This window comes from Aspergillus udagawae (genome assembly GCF_001078395.1).
Source record: "Aspergillus udagawae IFM 46973 DNA, scaffold_5, whole genome shotgun sequence".
In the NCBI taxonomy this organism is placed as follows: domain Eukaryota; kingdom Fungi; phylum Ascomycota; class Eurotiomycetes; order Eurotiales; family Aspergillaceae; genus Aspergillus; species Aspergillus udagawae.
In genome coordinates this window covers 2659728-2686660 of record NW_025091268.1, presented here as the reverse complement: position 1 = coordinate 2686660, position 26933 = coordinate 2659728, and the positions used below count along the sequence as shown (strand labels likewise).

The 26933-nt window shown below is 47.7% G+C and overlaps 5 protein-coding genes across 5 annotated transcripts; 1 reads left to right on the top strand and 4 right to left on the bottom strand.

The window, feature by feature from the left end:
- Positions 1 to 152: 152 nt before the first annotated feature.
- On the bottom strand, positions 153 to 4309 carry phoC (putative cyclin dependent kinase inhibitor Pho81; the record flags this gene model as incomplete). The annotated part of the gene is made up of 10 exons (XM_043292639.1): positions 153 to 368; positions 482 to 651; positions 714 to 2952; positions 3032 to 3049; positions 3112 to 3159; positions 3230 to 3370; positions 3438 to 3488; positions 3545 to 3664; positions 3726 to 3810; positions 4191 to 4309. The coding sequence occupies 10 exons, from the start codon at positions 4307 to 4309 to the stop codon at positions 153 to 155; spliced, it is 3207 nt and encodes a 1068-aa protein (XP_043148574.1).
- A 2255-nt stretch (positions 4310 to 6564) lies between these two features.
- Positions 6565 to 7812, bottom strand: Aud_007750 (uncharacterized protein; the record flags this gene model as incomplete). Its single annotated transcript, XM_043292638.1, has 1 exon — positions 6565 to 7812. The coding sequence occupies one exon, from the start codon at positions 7810 to 7812 to the stop codon at positions 6565 to 6567; it is 1248 nt and encodes a 415-aa protein (XP_043148573.1).
- A 3248-nt stretch (positions 7813 to 11060) lies between these two features.
- Aud_007749 (uncharacterized protein) lies at positions 11061 to 13302 on the bottom strand (the record flags this gene model as incomplete). Its single annotated transcript, XM_043292637.1, has 3 exons — positions 11061 to 11307; positions 11363 to 13027; positions 13085 to 13302. The coding sequence occupies 3 exons, from the start codon at positions 13300 to 13302 to the stop codon at positions 11061 to 11063; spliced, it is 2130 nt and encodes a 709-aa protein (XP_043148572.1).
- A 4305-nt stretch (positions 13303 to 17607) lies between these two features.
- Aud_007748 (uncharacterized protein) lies at positions 17608 to 18705 on the top strand (the record flags this gene model as incomplete). Its single annotated transcript, XM_043292636.1, has 2 exons — positions 17608 to 17913; positions 18532 to 18705. The coding sequence occupies 2 exons, from the start codon at positions 17608 to 17610 to the stop codon at positions 18703 to 18705; spliced, it is 480 nt and encodes a 159-aa protein (XP_043148571.1).
- Positions 18706 to 19769: 1064 nt separating this feature from the next.
- Aud_007747 (uncharacterized protein) lies at positions 19770 to 23149 on the bottom strand (the record flags this gene model as incomplete). Its single annotated transcript, XM_043292635.1, has 2 exons — positions 19770 to 22916; positions 23132 to 23149. The coding sequence occupies 2 exons, from the start codon at positions 23147 to 23149 to the stop codon at positions 19770 to 19772; spliced, it is 3165 nt and encodes a 1054-aa protein (XP_043148570.1).
- Between the last annotated feature and the right edge of the window lie 3784 nt (positions 23150 to 26933).

The window sequence follows — 26933 nt, the reverse complement described above, 5'->3', positions numbered from 1 at the left end:
CTAGCGACAAGTGAAGTCAAAAGCCCTCGGGGAATGAAAAGCAATCACATGTCTACAATGACTCAATGAACATCCACCCAAGGTTGATCAAAGATGGCGAAAATATGGAAGACAATATAACTGATTGAGACAAGAGACAAAGAGACAGAGCATTACATGTCAATCATGTCGTTGAATCGCAGAATGCCGTTGGCTTTCATAACACCGTTGACACCGTCAGGCATTCGGTATGCCCACTCGGCGACGCCCATCGTATCAGCAGCTGCCAGAGGATTTTTCCTCTCTGGTTCTTCATCTTCGTCGGATGTATCGGCTACAAGGACAAGACCAAGGCCTTTGATTGTTTCCACAAGGGCTGGGACAACATTCTATAACACGTCAGGGACGTTATGTTAGCTGCAAATCTCTCAACTCTTTTGGTGCCGAATGTACGATGTGACGTTGTGGGTACGCGATAATGAGAGACGGGATAGCGACGTACCAGCAGACTAGAGCGACATATTAAGCCCATGAAGTTGTTGCTCTGCGCAATACGTGCTGACTCCTTGATTGACATTGACGCTCGGCCACTGCTGTCTATATCTGGCAAGGAACCAATATCCCGAGCCAAGTCCCGAATTTGGCCGAGATCATTGCAAAGAAGTACAGGAACTAATAGATGGAGCTCAAGATTAGCCATAGAAATAAAGGCATGCGTGACGGCAATCACTTACAGTTCGGCTGCTTCCAGTTAAGAGCTGTACATATATTATGATTATACGAGGTAAACACCACAGAACGTAAGAAGTCCGGATTGTGGTCTCTTGCAACACGCGCATGATCGAATACCTCAGTCAGAATGGCATCCGCGAAGCTATTGACGTCCGCTAGTGATGTCATATTCAGGTCTTGTTCTTCGGCAGGTGACGGATAGAGAATAGATAGATTGACGCTGACGCTGATTGGAAGGTGCCGCAGTACTTCCCGCAAGGAAAAGAAGGATGCTGCAAGGAGACGATGGGTTTGTGCAATACTGTTGGTAGCGTTCTCTTTCAGGAACTGTATCGTCTCAGCTTGATTCACGCCTCTCTCAGCGCCGACCGACTTGAATTCATTGAATGACAGGTGGCAGATGGGTATTTCCACGCTATGATGCTGAATGGTGAATCGCGGATAAAGCACAGGTACCCTGTCCCTGGTGAGCTGTACAAATAACTGAACATGATCCCCTGACAAGCTAGACCCTGTCACCAGGCCATTGTGTTCAGAGTCGAGCGCACTGGTCGCCTTCCAATATGTCGCAAAGTGTGTAATCTCGAGAGGATCACCATGGTAAGGTTTGATGACTTGAAAGCCGAACCGTAACTGGCCGATTGAGCGTAGTCTAGGATCAAAGAGTGGCAGAGTACACGACCCGGTACTAGATTTTTCGGCTCTAAACACGGTAGGTAAAGCGACGCTTTTCGCAATCACTTTCGAACCAAAGGTAGGAAAGACCTCAAAATCAACAGCAAATGATTCTAGGTTATCGACGTGAAATGAGATGGTCCTCGAATCTTCCTGAATAGGGAGCATTATTGTGCGAGGGATTAAATCAGAAAGCTTCGACGAAATGGTTAACCGAGCAGCAGGATGGCGACCTGCTTGGTCAAAGCAAAGCGAGCCTGTGCTACCTGGCTCGAATAGAATTTGGACGAATACCTTCTTATCCAGGAAATTGTGTCCGTAGCGTCTCAAAGGAATGATGGGTGGGGGCAGGGAAAGGTCAGGAATGCCATCAGCAGTGTCCATGTCACCCGACGCCGCCATCTCGTGATTCATGGTAGTGGAACTTGGTTCCTGCAACCTCAAGCCATTGAGGATATCGAGGGGCTTTTGAGCCGATAGTGACTCACTACGATGAGACCACAGAAGGAGCATGCATTCCAGATGTCCTTCCCATGCGGCATAGTACATCGCGGACAGTCCTTTCTCATCGACAGCACTGGCGTCGACTCCAAGTTCTAGTAGGGTGCGCAAACAATTCACACAACCTTCACTCGCTGCGTGGAAAAGCGGTGTCCATTGATACAATTTGTCCCTCTGATCCATATCAGCTCCGTGCTGTTTGAGAAGGAGCAATAGTTCTGGCGGCTGGGAAGCACGGGCAACCATGTGCTGAGGGTAGAGTCCCTCTGCGTCCGGAAGCAATTGGGCATTTCGTTCGAGAAGCATTTTGACTATCGGTATTGATCCGTGCTGGCAGGCGAGGTTGAGAGGAATATGGTCTGATTCTGATGCCGGTCCAATGCGAGCATTGTGCTGGAGAAGCTGCTCAGCACATGCCAACTGATCTTTGACGATGCTATGAATCAACGGTGTAAAGTTGTTGTGATCCGCGGTGTCAACTGTACCAGGACCAGCAGCCAACAGCTCGCGCACCATATCAACGCGACCATGCATACAAGCATAATGCAGAGGAATCCTGCCGTACACATCTGACCTAGACACATCAACCCCTGCTGAGATACCTGCCTTGAAAACAAAGTCTCGCCCAGAAATGGCGGCTTCATGTAAGCAATTTCGTTCATTAATATCATCTTCGGCATTGATATCAACCAATCCACTCTCCAGAAGAACTACAAGCACTTCATCGGAGTATTCATTGATTGCTGAGAGAAAGGCACGAGTCGCACGATCCCGGGCATCGGGGGCAGTATGAAGCTTCGTAGTCCACTCGCGTAGGGTTTGCAGATTGCCGGTAGTGGCAGATTGCAGGATTTGCGCATCGAGATCTTCCTCGTCCGTCCCAAAAGGCGGACCAACCCGGTCAGCTGGCCGGGCTGTATCAAACTGGATATTTTCACCCTCCGCCCATGCTTCGAGTTCTAGGCGGGCTGTTGTTGCTCGGTCTGAAAGATCACGCAATACGTCTCGATTGAAACAGGGTTGAACTTCGACGGCTCGATGGAGATACAGCTCCTTCATGCGAGACTGCCAAAAGAATGATTTGTAAGTCTGGGACACGGGGAAAGGGTAGCACCGAATACAAAGGGAATAAAATCGTTCCAACCTTTGATGTTTTATCCCACTACATATTTCGTCAGTCGCCGTTTCAGTATTTTGTCAACCTCTCCGGTTTGAGTGACGTACCTTTTTCAGAATTTTGGACATGGCAGTCTCATTTATTGCGACAAATTGCTATCGCAGAGAAGATACACCGCATTAGCACCACAGAGCCGAAAAACTAATCCCAATAAGGCACACCCACTTGTAATTTGTTCAAGTCGCCATCGAACTGCTGAAACCCTTCGATCAAGGCCACGAAATTGGCTGGAGCCTTGGAGTGCGACACTGCCCGAGACTGAACAAGTCGTTTCTTGTCCAAGAGGGTTTTCAAGCGCAGGGAGAACTATCCTCCAGTCAGCCATCGTCATATAGGGACACGCGTTTTGCCCGATTGGACAGGACATTCCAACCTCGGATTCTTTCTGCAAGTAAAAGGTATTGACTTTTTCAATCTCACGCTCCTATATTGACGGTTACTGAGTATTTGTCATATGCATCGGTGGTTGCAAATCCATACAAGTCGAAAGAAGAACACCTCCTTATTTGCGCGAAGGGCGGCTTGCGCATCGGGAGCATCCTGTCCTGCAACAGTAGTCTGCGCGGGCAATTTGGGCGTCGCGCTCAGTTGCTTTATGAGCTATTCACATACAGTTAGTCAGCAATAAGGAAGCCACCGTCTGCATGTAAAATGGACCGACCTTCTTGAGAGCCTTGTAGTTCACGAAGCTGGCGGCGTACTCCGGAAGATCAAGCTGCCTTCGTTGAATCTGCTTCCCGAACTTCCTAAATATTGAAAATAATGATCAGCTCCATAAATGTCCCGAAAGCAGTATTACTTGCGCCATCAAAAAAGGATTCCTAATGCGCCGCCGGAACCTACATCTTGAGAAGTTCTTGTGTGAAAGTAAATGATTCTTGGATTGGCGAACACCCTTATTGACGATCAGTGTCGAACAATGAGAACCCAGGTATTAGCAGTGGCAGATCGTACACCGTCAACTGATCGCCTACGAAGCAGGAGAAGGGAATGAAAAGGTCAATCCAGGAGGAAAGGAGGAGGGAATTCCCTGCCCCTCTCTAAGCTCGAGACGACCACAGATGGACGATGAGGACGAATAGTCGAGTGGGTCAAGAGGACAGTCCGAAATCGTCAGTGGCGGTACGTAGTAGGAATAGAAACAATATCGGTAGGCGTTGTCCGGTTATACAAATTAGAGGCCACTGATCCTCGCAATGTGATAGTATCGAGCTCGAAGGCGGAGAGAATCAAGAATGCACACATCCGGACGGGGCCAGAGAATCAAGAGAAATGAAAGAGGGGGAGGCCGGACTTCTATTGTAAGGGTCCCTGTTGGTTGAAGGCCCAGAGTAGGAAGGAAAGAGCACGAGAGGCAGATTGGGAGGTAACGTCTATAGAGTGCCGTCAATTGTCAGAATAATAATAGTAGTAATTAGCAGGTAGGACCTCGTCATTGGGGACTCGCTGGCAATTGCGGGCTAACAATGCCCATGGGAGGGGCTTTCTTGACCCCGCTTGTCTAGAGGGGTTAAAGCAAGTTGGGACAGGATTGAAACCAGACAATAATAATAATAATAAGATATAATAATTAGGGAAATCGAGACGATTTGACGGCGATTATTATTACTGATAGCGAGCAAGGGCAGTATGTACCAGAGTATCTACAGAGTACCTAAGCTCACGCCGCAGGACAGGAGAAACTAAGGTATGTACTAACGCCCTTACTAAGGCCGAACAAGAGAGTGGAGCCCTCTGGCAGATGATTGCAGCAGCCAATCATCACAGAAGATCTACCCACGTTCTGACTATGTGAACAGCCAGCATCTGTCGGATTTCTCTGCTGTATGGATCGAGGGCTACCACACTAGAAAGCTAATGTAGCCGATCAAGAAGACTATTCCTTTTTGATTCTAATTATCTGTTGCTGACTTACTCAGAGTAAGGTAACTAGTGGCAGACACCAACCATAGGCTGTTCGAGGGCAACGTGTCCTGCCGAATCCATCTGGCAGCTAGGCTAAGAAAATCTATCTACTCTTACGGAGTACTCTCGCTTCAATCGGTCTGCTAGACGCGGCGGTTGTCTGAGACATCGGGTCCATTGTTCAGTAAGGTAGCCATCGATCACTTTGAGGACTTAGCTACTTTGAGTGAACGCTTGGTGATCTGATCATCCGAGTCACGACTACTTCCCTCAGACACATATCGCCCGTTTTTGTAACTTGTATGGTATAGACCTACGTTGTAGGTACCTATCATCAATGCAGGTATTCCGTTCAGATGGATTAGTTGGAACCTAGTTAGGCAGGTACATTATTACCACGGGCCAGCCACACTTCAATGATGATTTGTAAATCGCAGATAATACATTCTATGGTAATTTACCTCAGCAGATATCTCTCTCCATAGTAGGTCCACCTTCTGCAGATTGCCGTTCTATATGACGTTTGAATAGAGAACATACACTGGGTCTCAAGCCAATCATCGGAATATTCAAGTCTTTGATCGTCATCTGATGTCAGAGTGCATATTACTGTGTCTTAGTATCTACTTTAAACCCTTCATAGTTCATGGCGTTGCCGCCGCTGCGCTGATCTCTGCTTGATATATTTATACTACTTACTCATCAGTGGCCAAGGAGATTAACTACTTATGCCCGCCGTCTCATAGACAGCCTCCCGCAGTGTTTCATGTCGTCTACTACCGGAATAACTCACGCCGATTGCCTGTGTATGCTGTTGGCTACATCAGTGGCTCCCACCACACTTGGAATACTCCACTCTGGCGCTAGAATAGCGATTATGGGAATATACAACGAACATGGCTGACGAAAGTACAAGGATGAAATTGTATGTATTGTAATGTGCAACTCTCTCAGAGAAATTACAGTATCATTGCATCCAAATATACAAAGGTAAGATGCAAGCAGTGTAACTTGACCCCATACACTCGATCCAGAAAAGTCAAAGAATAACATGGAACGCAGATGACCATGGAAATGGATATATTCATGCACACTTGGAGCCGGTTTGGAATCTCCAATATCTCTGTCAAACCAAAAATGCGAAGCAACAGCAGGCAAGCGGCCAGAAGAGAGCCCAGATAGGCCCAGCGGTATATAAAACTGGAAAAGAAAACAAGAGGAAAAGCGGGTGCCTTAGCAGCGGGAATACAGGATCTCATGAACATAAGCGAACTGTTAGAACAAAAGATTAATCGAGCGAAGGAATCATGGAAAAGTCTTCAAAGGATGGGGCTATGAAAACAACGAGAAGAGGAAAAGAGAAGTAAGTCCAAGAAGACAGATTTTGAGCGAAGAAAACAAGAACGGCAAATCGTGATTGAAGGAGACTAATTGTTGACGGCACAAGATGATGCCAAACCAATGGATCGATAATGTGCAGGTGGGAGAGGCCAGCGATATCAATTGGAGTCCTTCGTCAGTGTCCTGTGGCCGCAGAAGCGCTGGTCAGGACCCTACCATATTCGGCAAAGACACAGTGACTTCATAACATTCTTTCAGAAGTTTTGGGCGATGCCGGCGTTTCCTTGTCGCGGGAAGACCGCCGGGTTCTCGATCCGCGTATTGCGCCGGGCCTGGACATCTCGAATCACAGGCTGATTCGGGACATATGGACCGTCTCCATAAGCCCCGTACTGCCCTTGCATATCACTATAGTACGGATTATCCTCGTAGAAGACAGCAGTCGGATGGGTACCAGACATATGGCTTTCTTCCGAGGCCTCGGATCTATTGGCTGCGGAGTAAGCAGACGAAGCATTGGAGGGACCACGGTGGATGTCAGTGGTGCGATTATTAGAAGCTGCAGGAGCAGCTCCCAAAACCCCGATTGGTTCGGTTTCTTGCATCTGTCCTTCGGAAAATTGAATGGTACCGTCACTCGGAGTTGCAGCGTGATGATAGCCAGGTGCACTTCCAGATTCCGACATAGCTAATCCCGCCCCGGCGCCGCTCGACAAATTCGTCGATGCTTTGCGGCCAGCGGAGGTCGTTCCCCATCCCCGATATCCAGATGTGTCCTCCTTAGGTTCGTATGCAGCGCCGCCACCCATGATGGGCGGTAGTGTCGGATCGTTATTAGGGTTGAATCCGTACTCCTCCACCTCTTTTCTTCGTTCTTCCTCCGCCGCTTTCTTTGCCTTCCATTTGCGCCAGAAGTACAAGGCAGCTAGGATAATCAAGGCTACGGAGACGACGGGTACGACTACCGCTACAGCGATTGTGCCACTAGCAGAAAGTCCAGAACCACCCGAGCTTCCTCCTGTAGATGATGCAGTCGCTGACGATCCAGATGATGTAGTCGTCACTCCATTGGCTGAATTTCCTGTCGGGAGAGTTTGCGAAGTAGATTTCGTCGAAGTAATGTAAACGGTCGTCGGCCCAGTAGGTGTATTGGCAGGTGGTTGAGTAGCGATAGATGTGGTGACGCTGTCGGAGATTTGAGAGGTCTCAGAGCTGGTGGATTGTGTGGTCTGTGCAGTCGTGGTGGATGAAGTGCTTGTCGTGCTTGAAGTGCTTGTACTACTTGTAGTGCTAGTCGTTGGCGGTTCTGCCGGGGTGGAAGTCGTGGAAGTTGTCGACGAGGTGGTCGAGGACGTCGAAGTTGGCTCAGACGTTGTGTGTGCACTCGGCGTCTGCTCAGCAGTTGTTTGGGCAGGCGTACCGCCATTGGCGGTGGCACTCGGAGCCGCCTGTGCTGTTCCTATAAAATAGTTAACGACAACTCTGATAGTAGAGGGGACCATCGTGAGCAGGCTGGCTGATGCATACCAGAAGACATTATTCGGTGGTTCTCCTGAGCTAGTAAGACCAGAAAATTCTCTCTCCAAGAGAAATCTAATGGTACAATTGGCAGCGCAAAAGTCCAGACGCGTTGATACCGTGGGTACAGTTGTCTTGTCTTTTGACGCGACGGCCCTTCCAACTAAGATGCAGGGTCGAGCAATTCACTTTCTCGACGTTGTTGGGAATATCAGCAGACCGAAGGTTGACCGACCGTGATTTCGGGGATGGCGACCTGGGCCCGAAGTCCCATCAACAGTTGGGGAGAGACGAAAGTATAAGAAATGAGACCCAATAATAATGAGTGAGAGAAGAAAATGATAAAGAGTGGCTGTCGAACACGACACAGTAAACGATTGTGCGCGCGCAGCGATTAAAGGATCAGAATTGAGGCCGACGGACGGTTGATGATGATCAGGGGCAAAAGAAAATGGAAACGTCCACCGGGAAGACGCAGGAAAGACCAAACCTGACAGGTACCTACATAGGCTTCATGAGATGACAGTGCAAGACAACGACCGGAGATAGATGATAATAGGTACAATATAATGGTAATGATAAGGTTAATTCCACCGTTTGAGAAAGGAAACGGTTCGAAGGACGAAGGAAAAACGAGTTAGAAGAAAGAGAATGAATTGAAGTGAGAGTGGAGATGCAGAGAATATCTAGTAATAATACAGATGGATCATGGATCATGAATAATAGCTTGTTAAAGCCGGTTTCTCTAGTGGTATTCATCCCTAGTGACTTTTAGGTGGGCTCAGATTCCTTCTACTTCCTCTTAAGAGGGGCACCATATTCAGTACATATCTTCCTGTTGCCAAATATGCATACTGAGTCCCTGGTACAGTAGTATCTAGCTATTTATTAACATATTGAAGTCTTCTATGTTCAAAACTAGCACCTGTTAGAAATTCTCGCAATTGCTCTGTCTTCACTTCAGACTGTAGCTAAATAAAACTATTCTGTACAGTATCTAAAAAAGCAAATGTGTCCAACAGTTAGGTACCACTAAGGTACTGAATTAGGTGTGCTTGCTATCATTGATTACCATTCACCATAGGCCCATGGAACCCTCCGGTATTATTAGCAAAAGACGAATGCGGCCATGCGGCGAATGGATTACAGAGTACTCCCGACTTCCATGTACTTTTCTAGGAATGGGAAGTGCGGAGTTCCTGCTGCAAGTCTTTCCCGCAAGCAGCATGTATATTCAATATAAATGTCGTTTTCATATATTACAAGGGAAGTAAGTTAGTTTCTCAATGCTCTCAGCAGCGGCATCTTCTTTACCAAACGAACATCTGTGACCGGCGTGGCCCTTATTTAATGTTTGCGTCAACGGTATCCACAAAGGAATTAGTTCGCTTGATCTGTAGACTACATACACAGCAGTAGGTAGTTATCACCTTTTCTACCCCAGTATATTCTGTAAATCAGTTTCTAGATGAGTATATATTAGTTGTCTACCTATAGAGATGTGCTTGATGGCCCAGTGCACTAGGTAGTCTCGAAGTAGACTGTCGTCTTTGATTGGTGGAAAACCAAACGGATTCTTTTAGTACTGACATGGATACTGAGGTCATGTACCTCTCGGTTAATGAATGACTGAGTAACAGCATTATCAAGTTTTCTATTTTCGTTATTATCTCACTGTCAGCATCAGCTCTACTTCTTACAGGCTATGTTTCTCTCTCTTCCCCGTCCTCCTCACTCTTTTCTGCATTTCTAATAATTCTCCAACGTTGTATGGAAAAGCAACTGCGGAATATTTTGTACACACTTTTTCCGCCGGTAGACTTTGGTTCAGATCAGATAATTATGAGATACTCTCAGGCCACAATCCTAATCCGTCGCGCAGACCGGATTACCTTAGCCCATATCCATTGATGGGATCAGGACTACATTCAACAGTACCGGGCATATAACTACTTACCCTACACCGGAGTTACCTAATGATTTTGTACCATGGACGAAGGGAATCTCCTCTCCGGAACCAAGGCTACCCTCGCACCAGTTCATTACAATAATAAATACAGTAAAACCTCGCTATAACAAGCCTTGATAATAACGAGAACCTCGATAATACGAGATCTTTTCCTTGTCTGAATTAATTCCCTATATAAAATAACGAAACCTCGTTATAACGAGAAATCTAGCCTGTCTGAATTATCTCGCTATAATGGGGTTTTACCGTATGACTAACCAGCAGCTCTTTCTTGTGTTCAGATCTTAGCCAAAATTAGTCATACACTCATAACCAGGTAAAAGATGGGTATGGATCAATACACTCCGCACTTGCTCATCAGGAGAATAGTAGAGTTGTCAAGCCCATTCTCACCGTGGATAATCCTTAAAAATTCTATTCGAGTGGTCTCGCATTGACATGCTATTTGATCACTAGAATTCTACTCTTTCCAAGTCTGTCACTCGCATGTTCTACGGAAGTGTTCCAGCTTGAGAGAAGCAGGCGGAGTCGTAATATCCGATATATCTGGGAGATTGGAAATGGGGAAGTGTCAGGACACATTGTTATTCAGACGAACACATCATATGGAGGAGCTTGATGATCTCCCTATGTAGAGCCACTCTCGTTTTGAATCCAGAAATTCAAAACAGAAAATTGATTTACCGGTTGGGGCCAGAGTCCAAGCCAAGGAGCCATCATAATCCCCTCTAGTACTGGAAAGATGATATCGGGTGCGGAGACAGCACCAGTTAAAAGAATTTCAAGTATACCTATTCTATTTCTCAACGAGCCAGACTCGCACCGCTCAAAAAAGAACAACATTCAAACAATAGAGCCTGAGACGCCTGACGGCACAAAGCCATGCTTGACTTACTGTTCTGAAGAACAGTATGCGGAAAGCTGGAAATGATCACTCACACTAACAGAACAAAGTCCCATTCACAGACGGCATCTCGGGGTTCAAACTTGCAAAGCGATGCCGCCAGAGCCTCGAAATCAAGTAGATAGGGAGATCGGAGAATAGAAAAAAAAATAAAAATAAAAATAAAAAAAGATCCAGCTTCATATATCTTATGTACGCCATGGACGTAGGATTCCGAGTAACACTGATCCCAGTCTCTGGGGAGACGACGCCCAGTTCGGAAGAAATAACAACGAAAGGTCGTGAAGTACCCTAGTGCGACATTGTGGAAAGATATTCATCACCTGGAGGAACAGAAGATCAAATCTTGACGAAGCTTTCTATGTTTGCCGCATATCCCATGATGGACGAAGATTGGACATCAAGTCGTCTTTCGTACCTACAGTCTCTGGAGGAAGCCGGCTGACACGATACGCACCCGTGCGAATGTTATGCAAATGAGCGGCAGAGATTCCTGTGCGGTTGCTATGGATGCTACCAGCGTCGCTTGCGGTCTCTGCGTTCTTGAAGCGAGGCGGAGGCGCGAAATCAAGGTTATCAAACGTTCCTGATTTACGCAATGCATGCCTAAGGAGATTGTTAATTTTGTGATCCAGGATTTTACTGAAATACACAGACTTACGGGCTTGGTATCGGTGCGAGCTCATCGAAAGCGGAGGCAAGAGGTGTACGAGCAGGTGCTACCGGAGTGTAAGGCCGCAGTCCACCAAGTGGTGTCTCTGCTCGTCCTTCTTTTTTGTCTTTGAAGTTCATGCCTGGGGCATACTCGGCGGCGATCATAAGGGAATCTTCTTTCAGCAAGTGAGGAGAAGGTAGAACTTGAAGTGGTGACGGGGGCGGCATTGGCTTGCGAGGAGCTCGAGGCCCGGGCAATCGATGAGAAGCCGAAGAGAAAGCACGAGGTCCCGGATAGTTGGACCGATCGCTGGCACCACCCACCGAGCCTGTAGCCATATGCCTGGCAGCTCCTTGGAAGCGGGGTGGTGCGCGTGGAGGCGGCGTCATGGCACGACGATGGACGGGCTCAGCGAATGGTGCTGGAACCGAATCGTAGTATTCACCAGTTGCAGGATCGTAGACGTAACCATCATCCTGAAAGTATTCTGGACCGTAGTCCTCGTAGATGGTTTCCCTGCCCGTCTTAGACTCGTCGAAGTACTCCTTGTAAAACGACCGAATACGGTTGGCACGCTGCTCAGGATTGTCTGATGGATCCTCTGGAGGCAGAGGGCGAAGTCCCAGGGTGAACCTACGTGTGTCACGACGAACATCAAGGCTTTGATTCTGAGACCGCACCGGCTCCTGGGGGATAGCAGGAGCTGCTGCATGATTTGGGGCCGTGTCACGCTTCTGGGTATCTTCGGCCCCGTAGACACTCACTGCCGGGATCTCAGGATAAGGCTTTCTATTATCAGCATAGTCACTCGCTGCATCGCTCACAGGAAGTGAAATCCGAGGCGTTGGCACGGATGGTGACTGCTTTGAAGGCGCAGTCGAGTCAAAACTAGCCGGCAGAGCTTCATCAATGGGCCGACTCTGTTGTAGATGCAGGTCCAATGAAGGGTCCGTTGAAGGGTTCATAGCGTTCTTGGGAGGCTGTTGAGGCAAAATGTCATGGCGGGCCTCCGAAGATGATATGTCCTCGCCGCCGTCGGCATGGCCACCTGGCGCTGGACTTGTTCCACGGTTACCGCTGACTCCCGGTATGTGAACGGGGCTCAAACTGCGAGGCAGATTCAACTGCAACCCCACATCCTGCCCATTTCCTTGGCCCAGCGGGCTGTGCAAGCTACCACCGTCCGAAGTAGCATTATACAGTGGCGGTGACGAACGCGAAATTCTCTGGGCGTTCTGCAATAAACCTTGGTTCATGTCATCTCCTCGCAGACTGGCTTTACTCTGTGATCTGGAGAATGCCGACATGTCATCTTGGAATCCCCTGGGCTGCGATCTAACAGATGCATTATCACCGAGGAATGAACTTGCATGGCGGTATTTATCGTCGTCACCAATCATAGATCTTGAAAGGGAGTGTAACGACTCCCGGGAACCATGCAGACCAGGAGGAAGGAGATAGGGGCTTTGGCCTATGTCGAGGGACATTCCTTTGGCATGCAGGCTGTTCCCTTTCTCTGCTTGCGTCATTGGTTTAGACCCAGCTCTGGGTTCCAAATCTAAGCCAAAATCGAGAGATTTATGCTTGTCATTGGCATCTTCTTGCCGGAGCTTCTTCACATTCCGCCGATGCAGATAAAATAGGACGATAATGGCGCATACAATTGGGATTCTGGTCGCTCATCAGCCCATGTGTAAGAAACAGACAAAAAATAAGAACTCCACGTACACTGCGCCTAGTACAATCGGCAAGGTCGTTGTACTGGCTGAATTTGTATATTTCTCGCATGCACTGGAGGTGTCACCCTCGGGACAACGGGTGCTTGCGGTCGTCGTAGATGTTGAAGGCACCCTTTTCACAAGGGTTGGATCTTCGGTGCCGACCAAGAGAGGCAGACGGTTTCGAGGCACAATGTCTGGTCGACGCGGCGGCGATCGTACGGCCATGTGGATTCCATGACGGGGAAAATGTTGATGTTGGTGATGATGATGCATGGTCGTCCTAACTCGTCTGGTCTCAATGACTTTTGAGTCGGACGGCCGATTCAAAGATCTCCAAGGTCAGTGGACCCCTATAGTCGTCGGATTGATTCGAAGTGGCGGGGTTTGCAGTGAATTGCAAGGAGCAGCGATCAAATTCAGCAATTGACGACCTCTAATCATGAATGCAAGAGTACGGGTGACATTAGCTGTGGAAAAAAAAAGTTGTTATAGAGAGGCCAGAGATGTGAGATTATCGATGGACAGCTTGGATTAGCAGGCTAACGAAGGCAGATGCGCTGCCGAAATTGACACCAATCAACCAAGGAGCGAACGGGAACGGCTTTTTCCCTAAAGGAGTGGAAGCTGAAGGCCAGCAGACTTAATAAATGAGTGTGAATGATCTCCGCGAGGAGACCAAGTTGGAAGTTAGGGAGGGTAGCAGGAAAAGATTAGAGAACCTGAATCGACAAGCAAGCAAAAAGGAATGGATAGGACGATAACAATAATGGAAGGAAAAGAACAAGAAAAGAGAAAACGACCAGGGGACAACGACTAAAGAAAGATAGCGAATTTAGACTAGCAAGTGAGGTTAGTGCAAAGATGAGGAGACAGTACGGAGTAATAATAACAATACTTGCACTAGTCACACTTGTGCTAAGCTTGTCCATACCTCTCCCTACCTAGCCTCGCCTAGAGGTAATATTCAAGATCCATAACAATAATAATAACCAACATGTAGATCTTCTGGTAAGGTGAAATTCAGCTATTGGCCCTGATTGTTTTATGATGAAGTTCTGTAAATCTTCTAGGTTCATTAGCTAGGCAGGCAGGTACCTTGCCGTACACAGACAGCCATAGGTAGCTTAACACAGTACAGTCGTGGGGGTAGTACAAACAGTTTCAGGCACGACCGTGTACCTTATGAGGCAGGCGCCTCAGTACCTAGAATACAGGTAAAGGTAAGGAGTCAGAGATCCTGCGCCTCTCCAGGTAGCTTACTTTGCAGGTAGTCCGTGTCAAGTACTGCTGTGCTTTACACTTGATAATCTGTACATACTCCATACATAATACCACCTCTAGGAGATACGAGTGGTCTATTCCCTCTTGCTTGTGTTGAGAGACAGGTACTGCAAGAGATAAAGTACGCTCTCTTAGTACCACTAGTCGGGTACGGATACCAATCATACAAGGTTGGTACCTGAGAAGTGGCGACGGGATGAACAGCCAAAGGTTTCATTAGCCCCACTTGAATCCCCTTAATTGAAAAGTATTGGTGGCTTGTGTAAAGTATATATTATTAGCAGGTCGGTTCAGGGGTAAGACTTTATGTGTTGGTGATGGACAGAGTCTAGACTATCTGTAAGATTTCTGCATCTGTCATGAGAGCTACTCTGCACGGAGCAGAAGGGTCAATAAACTATGCTGAATTGCTTTTACTGATCATTATGGAACCCATCCCTACTGCTTAGTTTGCTTGGAACCAACTATGGAATAATCACTAATGGACTAGAAAACCTAAGAAAATTCAAAAAATAGTGATGTTGCTTGAGCTTGCTCAGCCCTTTTTAACCCGACAATCAGTTATCCCGCAGTATATGAGTCTTGATCTCTGAAGCACCTAGTTATGTGAGGGCATCAGCGGCCGCGCTTATTGCTCAATGACAGCAGGCCGCCTGTGCGATGTTAAGCCAAACTATTCGCCCCTGGGAAGGTGGAAGCTATCCTCCCTGAATAGTGGTATGTATACGGACCCTGAGGAAGCTGATAGGAGCAGGGAGTACTAAGATATTGAACCGAAAGCTTCAACTCACGCATGTACCTTGAGTTCATTGGATTGCTCTCCACATTATCCGTTGACCACTGACCACTTACCATCAATTGTCCTGTTAACTTTCTACCTAATGAAGTTTACTTTGAAACCGACTTTGAGAATAAGTAACACATTCTATGCTTTACAATGACTTAATTCTTCTAAAGTTCTATTCCTTTTTTGGGCTACCACTAAGGACATGCAAAGGATTATCTTCATATGATATATGAAGGTGTCAACTTAATATAATGCCTTGGATGATACATACTAAGTTGTATAAGGTAGAATGTATGATATCTCTCATACATACCACTGCACCTAGTCACATCATCATCTAGTGGACTGATCAAAGTTAGTAGAGAGTTGTAATGATAATATTGCTTTTGGGATCTATAACGTAGTGTATTGAACATGCTTTAACCATGATCTTTTATTTTAGGTGTCAATCCTGTCCTTGCAAGGGAGCAGCAGCATTCATGATCATATAAAAATGTCATTCACTACCATCCCTCTGAGAAAGACCGTAGTGAGACTCTTGTCCTTTATTTAAGATTTTCACGTATGGTATTTCCTGATAATCTAGAATTTACTACAATTTCTATTATTATCATCAATGTAGCATGGGCACGAGGAGGAAATAAGGTTATTGTTGCCCCTCTTTTTTTTGTGCAGCATCCTGACGTCAAAAACAAAGCCCTACTGTAACCGACGCCATCAGATCGTTGACCGACCTGCCATACAAAGTTCTACTCTGTTTTGTAGCATCAAATTCATAGCCCAGACCTATTGGCTACCCCTATCTTCTGCTATCTTCGTTGCTTTAAATGCTTCCTCTATTCCTCAGCAATATTATGGAGAAGACAGGAGGGCTTCCTTGAAATCATGCAGTGATTTTGGGCTTGAACCTGACCACAAAAAGTTTTGTCTTTTTGTCTAGGAGGCCAGACTTCCATATTGCCTTCTATCACTAGTGACAACGACTAGGTAATGGTGCTACCACGGTTACATAGTACTTACCTACCTAAGTACATGACTGATTGCTTACCTGATGATGATAGTGATGATAATGATGCCTGAACCAAGCATGGCCACTTCTTTCATGTGTGCCTCTCGCAGGCAATAAAAAAGCCCAAAGGAAAATTGACAATTTCTGAGAACAATATCCCTATCCATGGACTGATTCTATGCCTTGCATTACAAAAAGTAGAGCCTTCACTGTGCCCCCATGGAGCAGAATGAAGCACAAAGAGGCATCGAGGAAGGTTGTCGTGTCGGGATTTTCTCCGAAGAGGCGGCTTGAGATCATCTTCAAGTAAGTCCAATTTGCCGCTATGGTTGAGTTACAAGCCCACTTGAATCGCGTAGCTTCGCACTGTCTACTTCATTCGCCTCTTCAAGTGGACGCCCGTACGATTCTGCTTTAAAAATCTTGTCTCAACCCAAATTCACCCTACCGATATGTTATAAACACTCCGTCCTTCCGGCCTCGCGGAAGAAGAGAATTCTCCTAATTTCTGCTATGGTTTCCAGCACTTGTCCTCTAGGCTGCGTGCGTAATTGCCCACATGGATTAATTGTCGCGGGATCCCGAGAAGGCTGAATTGGAGGCATACCGTGCACCAAGCCGCCGTCAGAGCCTCAGTCATGGGAGCCGTGCCTCTCGGTCTGACTCCCTCTCATCCTCGGTCACCTCTTCCAGCTCGTCAACACAAGCGCAAGAGGGTGACTACTACTTGTCGCAGGTTCAGACTGGCCAGACGGTACGAGGTGCTGGTGTAGAACGACATCCAACAGCGCTCAGTCGTATTGCAACTCAGAGAAGCCAGCATAGCGCCACTGTGGGTGCTCCCAAGCCACTCGTGTCAAAGAGACCTCTGCCAGAATTTGGCGCAGGAAAGCCCTATCCCCCGCCGCTTACAGAGAGAGAGGAATATGTCGTCGAGTTTGCTGGTCCGGATGATCCTCTGCATCCTCAAAACTGGTCTACAAAGAAGAAGTGAATCACTCCGAGTTCGCGTCGCTCGCCTCAGAAGACTAATGGCGACCCACCTCTGCGTAAAGGATTGCAGTTTCCGCCATGCTGGCATACACTACTTTCGATACGACTTTCACAAGCAGCATCTACTCTACCGCCAATTCGGTTGTGTCATCGGAGTTTCATGTCTCGACCGAAGTAGGTACTCTCGGCCTCTCGCTGTATGTCTTGGGGTTTGCGTGTGGTCCGATATTTTTCTCGCCGTTGTCTGAGCTACAAGGCCGGCGTCTACCCATTCTGATTGGCATGTTCGACTTTACCATCTTCCAGTTTGCAGTGGCTACTGCGGAAAACCTCCAAACGATAATAATATGTCGTTTTTTCGGTGGCTTTTTTTGGATCGTGTCCCATTGCTGTTGTTGGGGCGGTGTTCTCTGACATCTTTGACAACCGCCATCGAGGCCTCGCGATCACGGTTTTCACCATGACAGTCTTTCCCGGCCCGCTCTTTGCTCCTTTCGTCGGTGGCTTCATCGTTGAAAGTTACCTAGGCTGGCGTTGGACAGAATACCTCACTGGCATCATGGGGGCCACAGCTTTTGTTCTGGATTTATTCTTTCTGGAGGAGACCTATCCTCCAGTTGTGCTAATTGGGAAGGCTGCTAAGCTTCGTCAACGAACGAGAAATTGGGGCATTCACGCGAAGCAAGAGGAGACTGAGGTTGAATTTGGAGAGCTCATTGGCAAGAATTTCAGCCGTCCATTACGAATCTTGTTCACCGAACCGATCGTGCTCCTGCTAAGTATCTGCATGGCATTTCTCTGTGGCTTGCTATATCTATTCTTGACTGCATATCCAATTGTCTTTCAGCGCATCCACGGTTTTAATAAAGGCGTTGGGGGGCTTCCTTATTTTGGGATAATCATCGGCGAATTTTTGGGCGGGATATTTATTAATTATGCTCCAGCCATGGTATAACAGACGACTGAGTAAGAATAAGGACATACCCATCCCCGAATGCGTCTACCCCCTGCCATTATAGTGGAGTGGCTTTTTCCGGCGGGCTCTTCTGGTTCGGTTGGTCCAGGGTACAGATCTGATATACATTGGATCGTGCCAACCCTATCGGGTCTCCTGACCGGATTCGGACTTTTCTGCATTTTTCTGCAATGTCTCAACTATATTGTTGATGCCTATCTCGTCTTGTACGTTGCCCCCTCCTATATCTCTCTTTCAGAATCTAGGCTGATGTTTTGTCACGTAGTGCAGCTTCGGCCCTGGCCGTAAATAGTGTTTTGCGTTCTACAGCTGGTGCAGGATTCCCACTTTTCTCAACATATATGGTACGTTCGACCCTCCTTGCTAATTGGGACCTTTGACGCCTCTTTTCACCTGACATGCGCACAGTTTAATGCTCTAGGCGTCAACTGGACTGGGACTCTTCTTGGATGCGTCGCTGCCATCCTGATGCCTATTCCGCTCCTCTTCTACTTATACGGACCCAAGACCCGTGCGAAGAGCAAGTTCGCCATGGAATATATTGTAGCCGTTCAGGCTCACAATGATGAGCATGGGGAATGACAGCCTTCATCTACCTCAAGACGGACACAGTGGACAGCTCATTCAGGAGATGAAAAGAAATCACGGATGCTGTACGCGAGCCTGATGAACTCGGAACATTCCGTGATGGACTATCTTGAACAATTCGCACATACCTTATTGCTTGTTGAGCGTCTCGATTCTTACTGTATCACTAGGCAGTTTCGTTATTGACTTGTGATACCCCTATGGCTTGGATCTTCGTTGGTCTTTGGCGTGACAGCAGATGGTTTGTACAAGGTCATTAATCTTAATGACCATAAAACGGCGTGTGTATGTTCGAATCAGAAGCAAACTTCTAGAGCCCAACCTCGTATGAGATTGCTCTTCGAAGAGATATCGGCGTTTACTTCATATGGAGATATTGAACATGGCAGATACTACCGGAATGCTATCGCTTCATTCCATGGTCTTTTATTACATTATGTACCTTTTTTCCTACTCTAGTAAGATAACGCCAAACCAGCTTGAACCAGAATGACATGTGGTTGTATCCTTGATTTCGACGCCAATACGGATACTGCCTCGCCTGCCTGGTGCGTGTTGTGCTATTCCAAGGCAAGTACCAGCAGTGGGAGGTGGAAAAAGACGCAAACCCCCGGGATGGACCCGGGAAACCGTCAGACAGGACCGTTAGTTTTGTGGCAGTCAGCTGAAAACAGAAAAAAGGGGAAGTCATGAAAAGACGAGGAAGAAGAATTAACACATTGATGGTGCCCATACAAGAATAGACGAGGGAAATGACATTGGGTGGAAAATGTACACCAAACCCACTAATACAAGATGAAGCCCTGTTCAGAAAGAAATTTTTTCAAAGACAAAGTTAAACAGCCTGACATTCCGGAAAGCAGAAGGTTAGCGATGGATGCGGATCTCGGGTTTGGAAAGATAAAGGAAGACCATGTTAGGGTTCTATCCGCGTCATTTCGTAATGCTCGAGTCAGTCGTCAAAGATCAAGGAAAAAGGGAGTAGTACATGAGAGAGAAGAGAGAGCGAGGGAAATGTGCGGAGTGACGTCATGTCGACCGTAGGAATTGATGCATCTCTAATTGAGACAGTGGGTTTCATAAATCAAGTGATTATCGTCAGTAGGTTGATCGAAGATCCGGCTGAATGGCGGATCAGAAGACTGCGTTTTGTCGTCGGGGGTCGTTATCACGCCCTCCTCCTTGCGAATAACTTCTTTCAGGGCTCGGGTTACCACACCGGCTCGTATGACAAGATCATGGAGAGACTGCGTATCAAAGGGGAGTTTTGTGGAGCGCGAATGACGAGGATTGCGGAGAGTGGGGTCATGCGAAACGCGTTGTTGATAGATCAGATCTAGAACCGACTTCGCTTTGGCAGACGTGTCACAGGAGACGTTGAGATTTGGAGGCAACTTCTCGGAAAGCGAAGCTCGCCAGGAATCCCCGCTTGTCCGCTTCGACGGATCTGCTAGGTTGGACGACTCGCCTTCAGAGTCATCAAAACTGAAAGTAAGGGAGGACGGCGATCTCGGAGGGGAATCATTGTTTTCCTCATCGTCAACCGTGGCTAGATTGACGATACCCTCAGCCTCCTGCCAGAGTTCACTCGATGGACCTTGAACTATATTCAGAAAGCTGGCTCGGTGACGAAGACGCTTAAGCTCCTCAACTAGTAAGGTCAATTCCTGGACCTGCCCGAATTGTCCGTGAAGGCTCGCTTGACGTTCCAGGATGGCTGCAGGAACTATCATGCCCCGTCGAGAACTCGTTCTACTCGGCCGCAAATTCTCGTTGTCCATTTCTGCATCGTCGAACTCGAAATCGCTGTCCCAATCCTCGCTAACACCTTTACTACCCAAGCCCCAAGTTCCAAATTTTCCTGATGTCTGACGAGATTCACTAGCGATTGTAGGGTCTCTCGACACAGGAACACTCTGGCTGCGAAGATGCAATGAGTTCGGAGCCTTCCGCCCTGAAGCACGACTGCCACGGAACTCAGGCCCATTTTTCCCGTGGACAGTCCGGGGTCTTTCGTCAATTCCCGAGGCGTCTCGGTCGTTTCGTGACTGTTCCGACCAGTCAAATATGTTCATTTTTCGGCATGACCCAAGCGACTCTTGAGAAACGCTGCGCGATTTGGGCAGCGCAAACGCCTCGTCTGAAGCGTGGGATGAATTTGAGTGGACTTGAGCACGGATATCATTGCCTTCGGCGTACAAATTGGAAGCTACCAGAGGACGACGGGGAAAGATGAACGATGAATTCATCTCACCAGGCAAGGCGGCAACCGTGCTTCGAGCATCTTCATCATCTGATAGGTCCGGAGGAAAGGATACCCTGCTGTCTTCACTGTCGTCTAGCTCTGCCATCTCACGGGCTCTAGGGGTTGCACCAGAAACTGCATCGCTGTCAATTCCCAAGTCGCATATAGCCGGAGCCAGTCCATGCTGCATTCTTGGACCGCGAGGTTCGAGCGCTCCGATTCTAACCTCGTGGTTCGCAAGACTCTCTAGTGGATCCTTGTCAAACATGGTTTCAATCCGCGAACCCTGAGAACCCGAGTTGCTACCAATTGTGAAATGGGTGCGGATCGAGTTAAATGCGGTATCGGTCAAGAAATCAGATTCGTCTTCATCGCCAGACGTAAAAATACGAGTATCATCGGACCCAATCGCGGATGAAGCTGGATCAGAGGCCGCGATTGAATGGCGCTTGGGACGTTGGCGGACGGACCACAGGAAAGTCAAGTCAGAGGTGCGAAAGAATGCATTCTGGTATGCTGATAGTGCTACCGCGTCCGATGTCAAGGGGCGGTTCCCGTAATCCCGACAGAGACTCAGCTCCGCTCTGTACTCTCGAAGATATGAAGGCGTAATAGAACGCCGCGATCGCATGATCTTTGCTGTCAGGAAATTAGGATATCCTGCCTTGAATGCGTCAGGAGGCCGACGGAAGAAGTTTGGGTCGGTGATGTTACGCTTCCCATTTGATTCTCTCGACTCCGAGGTGGCCACTTTCGAATTCGGTAATTCTGGGAAGGGTGTCGATACTGCTCTCCTTTTTGGCCAGACCAAAGGTCCACTATTGGGCTGCTTGGAAGCTACTGTGCTTGAGCTTTTTTCAGGCGACTTCGGGTCCGCTTCGTCGAGTACAATAGAAGAAAGGCCGCTGTTGCTTTCCACTAGGGAAGGTGCGTCTCGGGCACGCTGTGGATCATCAAGTTTGAAGGGGTCTCGAAACTGGACTGGAGAGGCAGGAGCAAACTCATTCGAAGTGGCGTTTATTGCAGGTTCTTTCATCGTGATGGAGGTCGCCAGAAGAAGCGCTGGGATGGCATCCGGGCTCGGGAGGATCCGCCGCAGTGCTTGTTCCTTCGGCCTTGTCGCAGTGGACAGTCTTCGGGCGAGTCTCTCGGTCAACCCCTCCAAACTGGTTCTTAGATATGGTTGCCATACGCGCCCCTCAACCTCAATGGAGGAGCCTGCCTCGACAGGATGCGACGTGGTATCTATGATAAAACCAGGCTCGAAGTTTAAGCTGTGAGTTGCTCTATGCCGTAATACTTCGGACCGTTGATAGCTCGTCGCAGGTCTCCGCAATTGCGAAGGTGCCCAGGGCGATGATGGCGCATGCGCAGATGAAGGTAGACCATTGGAATGCTGCGAGGGGGGTCGCTTCACAAGCCTGTTTGGTACTCTGCGCTGACTGGACAGTCGTGATAAGCCTGGGCTTGCGGGGTCGTTGGATGATGGAGACAAGGGACCATTATTTGAGAGGCGGCTTTCCTGCGGCTGGATTGATAGACGTCGCAACCAAGAGGAGGATGGTCGTCGGGAATGCGAGGGAGTATCCCTGTCCTCTTTTAGTTGCGAAGGTGGACTGGTCATTGTATGACCTCGGCGCCGACGTATTACACCCGCAAATGAAGACTTTCTCCGAGATTGTGAGTCCCCCGAATTGACCTCGGGTGAAGCGCCATCGCTGTGAGGCTGGGAAGGGTCTGCGATATGATGCGTTTTTACATCGCAGACTTTGGAAGGGAAAGAAGGGGAATCTGGAGATGTGGTACCGAAAGCTGGCGATACAGTGTTGTCTGCTATAGGCGCACGATAGTCACGCAGGAGGGTCTTTCTTCGAAATCTCCCTTGTTTGGAGGAAGGTCGATCTATGCGACCGAGAGCGAAACCGGTCGCTGCAATACCGACAGTGCTGACCGCACAGAGCTGACAGGAAGCAAGACCAGTTAGTGTCGGGTCAGTCAAGCAGCGGTCGATCGCAAACACCGGTGGACACCAAAGAGGAAACTTTGCTGCTCGGAGATCACGCGCAGAGTTACTGGCACTCAAGGATGTTTTGATTCCTTCTCTTAGTAGAGAGAATTGAATTCAGGGCAGGAAAATGGCGATTTCGCAGAGGATGAGGGAGGCGGCAGACTTACAGTAGAAACATGCTCCATCCTCAGAGGGTGCTGAGAACAGCGTCAGACACCACAGAACTCAGTCCAGCCACATGGGACATTCCTGTCTGCATAATCATGCACAAGGAGGAATTATCCGTAGAGAGATAGGGCTCAAGAGGAGCATGTAGAGAAGAATGCGACAGTTGAATGAAGCAAACAAGTGGCAGTTTTGAATGAGGGAAAGTGAGATGTGGAAAGCTGGATGAAGATACACCGGCCGTCGAGCGCAATAACAATAACAATAATAAGAAGCGGAGTTTGTCTGGGGGGTTAGGGAGGGGCCGCTGCAGCTGAGGCGAAATGTCAATGTAGGTACGGTGTACACTGCAAGGAAGTGAAAGAATGGGGGAGGGGAGGGCTTGTAAAGAATGCAAGAATAAGACAATTGTAGTAGTAACTAAAAATTATAAGGAGAGAAAGATGATCATGAAAGAGTCAGATTCTGGCCTCGCTGCTCTTTTTGTTGCAGAATGTCGTGGTGAAGAGGATAACAATTTTAATTTATTGGAGAGGAGCTCTCCTCCCCAGAGTGAGCAGCTGGGAAGGATATGGGTTAATGAACAGGAGATAATAATGCTCGGATTGACCACAGGACAAAGAGAGGCATGGGACGCAGCCACTAAGTAGATACGGGAGTATCAGAAGCTGGTTAGACAGGTATGTAAGGAAGGTAGTTCTAAACAGTTTAACAACTTTATTGACTAGTACTATTAGGCATTTTTAGCTTCGACTCCTCCCACGGCTGATATTCTGCTGGTTCTTGTCCAACCGTCTCCTTGACTCCTTGTCCCATCTTTTAACACTCTCGGTAGAGAGTGGCATCCAGGGCGGAATATCAAGATTCGAGATACAGTAGTAATCAATGCTTAGTTAGTTCTATGGTCATGCTAGGAGGATATCCACTCTCCAAAATCTCCGTGGCGAGGCATTAGCTATTTCCAATGACAGATGATAATCGAGCATCCGATAGTCCTACACCGAACAATAATTATGATCGCAGTCCTTGCTCTAAATCAAAGGCTATTCCAGGAATATCAAGCTCAAACTAGTGATCGATAACTACGTATTACATTCTCACGGGTCACCATGCTTTGTTTACTTCTCGTCTGGCGAAAGTTTCTACCAGCAGTACTCCATACAAAGCAGTGGACTCGCGAGAAAGTAGGTCACCGCCAGAAAATTTCGACGAGGTCTAGCCTCATCAAGACGGTGGATGAGCAGATGACAGGGAAAAGCGGTGGACCTGGGAATTTTTCTTATTTTTGTGTGCAAATCTGGTGAACATCTACTGCTGCATTCATTCTTTATGCGAAAGTCCTCTATATTCTGTTTGTGTGAAGCGTAGACTAAAGTATTGGACTATGGAGCTTGCATGCAGCGCCAAGTGGATATAGACCACAAGCATCTTGAGGTAGAGGAACTCGTGAGCACAAAATGCAGTTAGCCAGTTGAGGTGACAATAATTGGACCCACGACCGGTAAGGTACTTAGTAACCTTCACACTTGTTACCACGGATATTAATTCAAGGGAAGGATTACCAGAACAATTTATTTATCTCTGATTTCCTTTATTATTATAACTAGCCATCATAACAATAAGACCTGTTTGGTGCATCGTTATTTGTGATTGAACCTGAGGAGCTGCAGGTGGGAGGAGCGGGAGCATTAGCGCGCACGATCTTGCTAGCCAGCAATCTCGATCAATGGAGGAGCGGGATCGGGATATTACCACTAGCCTACTCAGAAGTAGCCGCTGGGCCATTAACGTTTCAGCTCCCTTTGAGCTCTCAGTCTTCGGTCCCTTACCTTCCCCAGATGACGATGACGAAAGGGATTGATGACTCTCAATTATGCTCCAAGTTATTGGATTCTTAACTTTCTGCCCTACACAAGGACGGTTTCGTATTGTGATACGATTTGCGCCCCGTTCGGCTTTCACGACTCCATCCTCGATGTCCGAATGTTCGTACTACTTACTGTGTAACCTGATAGATTGGATCATTGAAGAGGGGCTTGAACTTGAGCTTGAGCTTGAGCTTTTCTAGGCAACATGCGGTCCAGGAAGGCTGCAACGACTAAAGAGTAATCATAATCATGAACCCCTAGTTGATTAGAGGATATCTCCGTTCTCCACCTAAGGCCTTTTTTTCCCATGCCGTCGTTAGAAATGGGATGGCTGGCTGGGGAGACCTTTTTGATAAACTAGGCCGCAAAACTCTCTTGGCCTCGGCGAAGTCTTGCGCCTGGCGCTCAACTGCGCAGTTGACGGGGCAATGTTCTGATCTAGCGTTTATTAATCTATCGTCAAGTGAGGAGGCGTTTGTCCGCTAAAGAGGATAAATTAAATACTTAGGGCGATCTTCTGGAGGTATCTGTATTTTACTCAGTAGTGCGTCACCAAGCAGACAAAAAGAACACCATGTTTCTTCCATAGATAGGTGACCTTTTAAAGTACCTCGAGTTCCTTGGAAATAACTTCCCGACGCCCAATCTTCCACAAATCGAGGTGGATACTGATTCCTCGACGGGGTTTCAACGGGCGGTATTCCACAATTCCAGCCGCTGTTATCCAAGGGAACACGCGGGATCGTCCCTGTTTTCCAGAATCCAGAATCCAGGTTCCTCATTCCAGCCATCTTGGTGTCTCGACTTCCCGCTCATGTGGATTGTTATGACGACACAGCAGAAAATATTCAGAAATCCATGGCCGATGAGAGCCCATCCAGCAACAAGGAAAAGCGCTGGTACGATTGATCTGAACTGGTTTATGCTAATTATTGCTTACACTTTGATTATTCATGATGAATGGTCTCAGATTCTCCAATTAATTTTTGGCTCTTTTGAGTCTTTACAACTCTCGGCGGTCAGGATCGGTAGGTTCATCAATTGGGCAACGCCGAAGGCCAATCTTTTGTGATAGATCCATTGCACTAGAGCCCCTCCAGCCCCCCTGCCCTCCTGTGTGGGAGTCTGGGAGGGAACGTGGCCTGCACCTGCAACTGCAAGTTGTTTTCTTTTCCCTTTCCTCCTCCCTCGAGGCTGTGGTGAGGTAAGAGTAGATTAATATCTCCGAGATTCCTTCTGACTGGTCTGGCCTCTTACCTTCTCAGACTCGAAATCAAAATGTCATCATAAACATCGTCGTCGAACTCGCTATTGATATGCCACGGAAAAGCACTAGGTAAGGGTACCACTCTGTAGAGTTGCAGTCGCATGCCAATAAATATATTTTATATCTATCACCCGCACATCATTTGTGTCGCTCATTCTTATCAATCCGAGCCCTTGTGGTTCAACATTTTTGAGGATCCCAGGTGCGAGATTGACCAATACGTCTCCTCCAAGTTGACCCACGTAGCCTGTAGGTTATGCCTTCAGTTGGAAAAATTGCGACTGTCCATCATGTTTACCTCAATTCTTTTCTAACAACTAGAGTTTTATACAGGACACCTCGCTCGCTCAGGTGGACTTCCAAGCTATCTACTCCGTAGATACATACAATCGCGGCTCTCGAATGTTTAGCGAAATCCAACGAGCTCTCTAGCTTCTGTGCATGGACTTATGTTCAACCGTCGTTCTTGTTGGTTGAGTATTTGTGAAGAGGATGCGTCACTCTGAAGGATTCTTGCCTAGTAGACACAACTGGTCCACTCCAAACCGTTTCGGTCTACGGAGTAGAAGAGCAACAACCCCTCACTTATCTAGTGGACCTGACAAAAAGAGCATTTTAATTCTCTGCTAGTTGGCATGAAGCGAGCAGGCAGCTGAACCAGATTACCCT